The following is a 5000-nucleotide window of genomic DNA, read 5'->3' as shown; positions in this document are numbered from 1 at the left end:
CTCCTTTTGCCCCCTTGTCGCCTTTTGGACCTTGTATAGCTTTAGGAGCTGGAAGTCCTGGAGGTCCCTGGTCGCCTTTGATCCCTTGGAGTCCAGTGTCCCCAACTTCACCCTTTGGACCCTCAGGACCAGGCTCCCCTTTGGGACCTTGGAATCCATCGTTTCCATACAATCCCGGTTCGCCTTGGATGCCCGGTAGTCCCGGCTCTCCTTTCGGACCCCTGGGGCTCGGTAGGCAAATTAAACTTTTGGAATGGCAAAGCCTGGTGATTTCTTCACGAACTTTTCCTAAAGTGATAGGAACTTGAGAACTTGCTGTCGCACTGCGACGAGAACGTTTCCCAGTGGATCCACGGTGATCTACCTCTGGCCAAAGTCAAATACACAACATATTAGTTTACTGTATATGTTTAATTTAAGTTATGACATCTCCGCAAATGTGCTAGCTTAAAGGCGCTGTTACACTGTGCAATTTTTCTAACTTTTGACAACGGCCGAAAACGTTGCGAGACCAGTCGGAGAAACCGTTGCGGAAAGTAGAATTAAGTTATACTTCCCACAACGGTTGCCACAAGCTTTTTTTTTTCCAGCATTGCGCAGTGTAACATCTGTCCTGCAACTTGTGTCGCAAGGGTTTGCGGCACCAGCCAATGAAAATATTTCTTTAACCTCAGGTGATCGTCGAAACGAGACAAGTTGCATGAAACGTTGCTCAGTGTGTCACCAGTAAACAACTTGTTTCGTAATGTGAGATTGTGTATAGAAATGGTGTTGCGAGAAAAGTTGCACAAAAAATGGCACAGTGTAAGAGTGCCTTTAAGAAAGATTAGAACAAAGTTTCACTTATCTTGAGGCGATCAAATACAGCTAATTACATCAGAGGAAGTTTGATAGTTGCACAGACTTGTAACGATTTGTTATTGACTTGATCTGTGGTTTGGAATTATCATTGATTAAGAGCTTGGTTTGTCATTCTATTAGTATGTGGCCAAAGGTAATATGTTGTGGAGCACCTAAAGCCAATGATAGTAAAGGTCGAATGCTTCGCTTTTAGCTTAGTACAGTAATTGTGGCGCACATACTCCACGCATCCATTTTTGAAATGGTTAACTCTCTGGTATGAAAGATATATTACCCAATGAATGAAATCAACTATGGAAAGTAAAGGGACATCGCTACGTAAAGGGGGACTTATCTTAATTAGAACTGGAACTTGATTTCAGGGCTGGAATTTGAAGTTCCCAAAATTTATAGCTGAAACTCACTTCAGTGGGCTTTTCGCCAAATTCTCCTTCCCGCTTATGCCAGCTAACATGTCTAAGCGCAAAAATTGTAAAATAACCCTTTCAAAGGGAATTAATTTCCCCGTTTCCAATCATTTATTAGGTGGTGATTTGTAAAAAGGATTGTTTCTGAAGATCGTTACGCGAAAATTTCCTAAACATCGCATCCGATTGAACAGTTACTTCACGAAGTATGCTGTTGGGTTTCCGTGAGTTATTATTTGCGTATCTCTAAAGTTATTGGATTCAAGCGCTGCTTTAAGATCAAGTTCTGTCATATAAAGCAACGTAACTATTCCTCCACGTCACGTTTATGCCAGGAGAGGGCGTACAACGTAGTTTGCTTTAGAAACTTCTAGGGATGAAGTCGGTTCATGGTGTCTTCACTGGCGTCTATTTCTTCAGTTTCTCGTCGTAGGCATAGAAGTAATAGACCAGCCGTAAGTTATTGCATTATTGCATATGTACAAGAAAAATACTGAAATACCCTGTTAACAGAAGGCACTACGATTTGCGTCCATCAAATTCGCTTTTAAAAGAAAACAAGAGACCAAATGGCCAAAAACTTATAAGCTAAAGAAAAAAAATTCCTGGCGCGGTGACGTTTACCTCCGGACAAACTTGTTTTTTTTCGCGATGTTTTGCAAGGTATGTAGAACCCACACAAAGAGCGAGCACTGGTGCCGGACATTTCATTTATCCAGTGAATGTGCAAACATAGCCGTTTTACCTGGTTAAGCTCCTCAGTGACAGAGGGAAACGGGAAATTGATAAACATCTTCACAGCTGGCGGGATATCGCGAAGTAAGGCAGTTGAAAAAATAGTGGACTTCCAAGGAATCGGAATAATCGGAAATCTTACCTTGAGTGTGATCTGTGTTTCCGGTGTTTTCATACTCAGCTGAATTTTTCACCATAGCCTTAAGATGTTCGACCTCTTGCCAAAGACTAATTTCCAGCTCTTTGACTTGCCGTTCAACGGAATGATTACGTATGAACAGAACAACAGCCAAACAACTGGCAAGAAAAGACAAAATGCAAAAAATCACGAGAAGACTCGGTCGTGATTTATAACAGGATGACTTGCTTTCTTTTCCAGGGCCTTCCATATTGCTATACGTCTTTGGAACTACAATTGTAGGTACTGCTGGTACAGCGGGCTGAACCCTACTAACTTTGTGTCAAATCATCTTTTATGCTTGCTTCTGAGACTATTAAATTTCACTATATGATAACAGATCCAATCTTTATGCGTTTTAAACAGATTAAGTGCTGAAAACAGAAAACACATTTAAGGAATTCATTACATGCCGAATTAATGGAAACAATGGGGGTATTAAGCCGGATATAGATGAAAGTTACAATTTTAACAGAAAAAAAAATAATAATAAAGTAACTTTGGTCAGACCGCTCCGTCATATAATTATTTTCTCTTTTACATTTTCGTTTTTTCCTTTTGGATGGAGACCGACAACGGAAATGGAACACCGACACGTTTCCGTGGGCACAGGGCATAAGAGAGGATACAGCTTTGTTTAACACGATCATCTTCTTTCAGCCATTGATATGAGTGATTAGATCAGGTCGGTAAACAGGAAATGATCAAAAATTGATAATTAAACGACGACAGAATCGGAAGTTGTAGCTGAATTCTTAGTGTTTCGTTTATACACGAGGCTCTATACAACAAATAGCAGTTCTAGTTTGACGACTGAACGGTCATATTTGCGTTAGAAAGTTGTATTATGGGTCCTATTTATAGTTCAGACTTTAATGTAAGGGAAGAGGGTTCACGGCTCTGTGGTATATCATGTACGGCGTGGTTGTGACGGTCTTTCTTGCAAATAAATTACCTTTGTTGCAGCCCACTTCATCATCAGTCAAAGGCAGGATCTTCATTGGCACTGGTGTTAAATTGCAACTATTTTAAGCTGACCTGATGCTTGCTCCCTAACAATTCTTCAATTGACTCCTGGGGTTATAAGGAAATCAACCACACACTTAAGTGGAACACCCCCAAATTATCTAACCGTTAGCGTTCTTCGCTTTACTTGAAAACACTTAAATGTCCACATCCAAGCTTAACTTAACACTGATGCTTTATAAATTGGATAAGTATGCTTTCACGGATCATTCTGTTCGCTGATTGTTATCACCTTCGCTAAGTTGTATTCTCAAGTCGAAACTTGTCTGAGAGCTCCATAATTATTCCCATCATAGAACTCTATCCGTTGTCATGATAAAATTTGTAAAATTTGTACCAAGGAGAAAGGATCACGTCGAAGAACAAACTAAAGGTGGTCTTGCGTCGGTAGAAAGTGAAACATGAAAGTACTTTACAAAGGTAAAATAGCCGCCGTTAGAAAAAATTGTGACCTAACATCCGATCTTAATTTAAGCTCCTCTTCATGAGCGAATTCCTCAACTCGCTCTGCTCCCTCTAATTCCATGACAAGACATAAATACGCAGGGATTCTTAACGCAAGGTGTCCTAGGCTATTTAACTAAGGCCATTAATGTTTACAACCAATTCCTCTTGAAACTCTGGAATTACCTATTCAGAAATCCTTAATCAGCCATACAGATTTGTTTTTTCAACCCACAGCTGGTGTGAAGGGAGTTAGCCTGTCTACGTGACCCGAAACTTTCAAGCAATAAATTTTTGGATCACTCACGGTTTTTGGTAAACCAGTCTATAAAGCCTCGATAAAAATCGTCTCGATGAAATAGGCACTCAATCTTGCACGAAGACGTGACTGGTTTAAAAAAACGAGCCTCGTTCTTAAAATTAGACTCGTTTAAAAGACCCGTCGGAAAACGAGACTGGTTTGGAAAGACTCGTTCGGGACCGCTAGAAAAGACCCGTTCGGATAGATTTGTTCGATAAACGAGACTCGTTCGGAAAATGAGACTCGTTCGGAAAACGAGACTCGTTCGCAAAACGTGACTCGTTCGTGAAAACCAGACTCGTTTGTGAAGGGAGGTTAATTTTGGTTTTTATTTCACCGTAAATGGTAATGTAAATATCAAGAATATTATTTAGTTGCAGTCTTACGAAAATATAGATGTTGTCCACAAACTCTGGCTTTAAACTTTCTTAACTTTGAAGACAAAATTGTTATGTATTTGGGGGATGTACAAGAGGCAGGGGGCAATGAATTCTTATTTCATTTGGAGTGGAATGGTTTATTTCAAATACTCTTATTTTCAGCAACTAACTAACAAATTGTTTGTCCAAATGTTACTAAAGTAAAGAATAAAAAGATAATTATTATATTCATTCTCGAGTTGTACCATTTGTGTACTTAAAAATCAGTTTATTTTCTACTACTACAACCTGTTTCATCCTTTGGAATTTTCTTTTCTCAACAATAACCATCAAATAAAGTGCTTCTACCATTCTACCTAGAAACTACAACACGATCTTAATGATCAGAATAAATACAAAAATTGCCAACCGAAGTATTGAATATGAAAATAACACAAACTTCTAAAAGACCGAGGCTATCAGGGATAACGTTCAGGGGCGCTTTCCACTTCAACGGTGGGAAGTAAAAAAGAACAGCCCTTTCCAATTCTTTGAATTAAAATAATAATAATAATGATAATAATGATGATAATAATTATAATAATAATAATAATAATAATAATAATAATAATAATAATAATAATAATAATAATAATAATAATAATAATAGTAATAAATGGAAGTACTGG

At 38.7% G+C, this 5000-nt stretch overlaps 2 protein-coding genes across 4 annotated transcripts in view; both read right to left on the bottom strand.

Moving 5' to 3' along the window:
- The window catches only part of LOC138031998 (collagen alpha-2(IX) chain-like), a 26422-nt gene extending 23958 nt beyond the window's left edge, over positions 1–2464 (bottom strand). Inside the window, exons 1-2 of the mRNA XM_068879584.1 lie at positions 2146–2464; positions 1–366 (exon numbers count right to left, since the gene is read on the bottom strand). The exon at positions 1–366 is cut by the window's left edge and continues 66 nt beyond it. Coding sequence (XP_068735685.1) covers positions 1–366; positions 2146–2392 — 613 coding nt within the window. The 5' untranslated portion in view covers positions 2393–2464. The remainder of the gene's footprint in view (positions 367–2145) is intronic.
- A 1990-nt stretch (positions 2465–4454) lies between these two features.
- The window catches only part of LOC138032299 (TNF receptor-associated factor 5-like), a 19951-nt gene continuing 19405 nt past the window's right edge, over positions 4455–5000 (bottom strand). For all 3 annotated transcript variants that reach the window (XR_011128322.1, XM_068879945.1, XM_068879946.1), the window contains one exon: positions 4455–5000. This exon is cut by the window's right edge and continues 711 nt beyond it. The gene's annotated coding sequence lies outside the window, so the exon portion shown is untranslated.

This window comes from Montipora capricornis, chromosome 14, assembly GCF_036669925.1.
Source record: "Montipora capricornis isolate CH-2021 chromosome 14, ASM3666992v2, whole genome shotgun sequence".
NCBI lineage: Eukaryota > Metazoa > Cnidaria > Anthozoa > Scleractinia > Acroporidae > Montipora > Montipora capricornis.
Note: the sequence above shows the minus strand (reverse complement) of the source record. Positions and strands in the feature narration are given on the sequence as shown.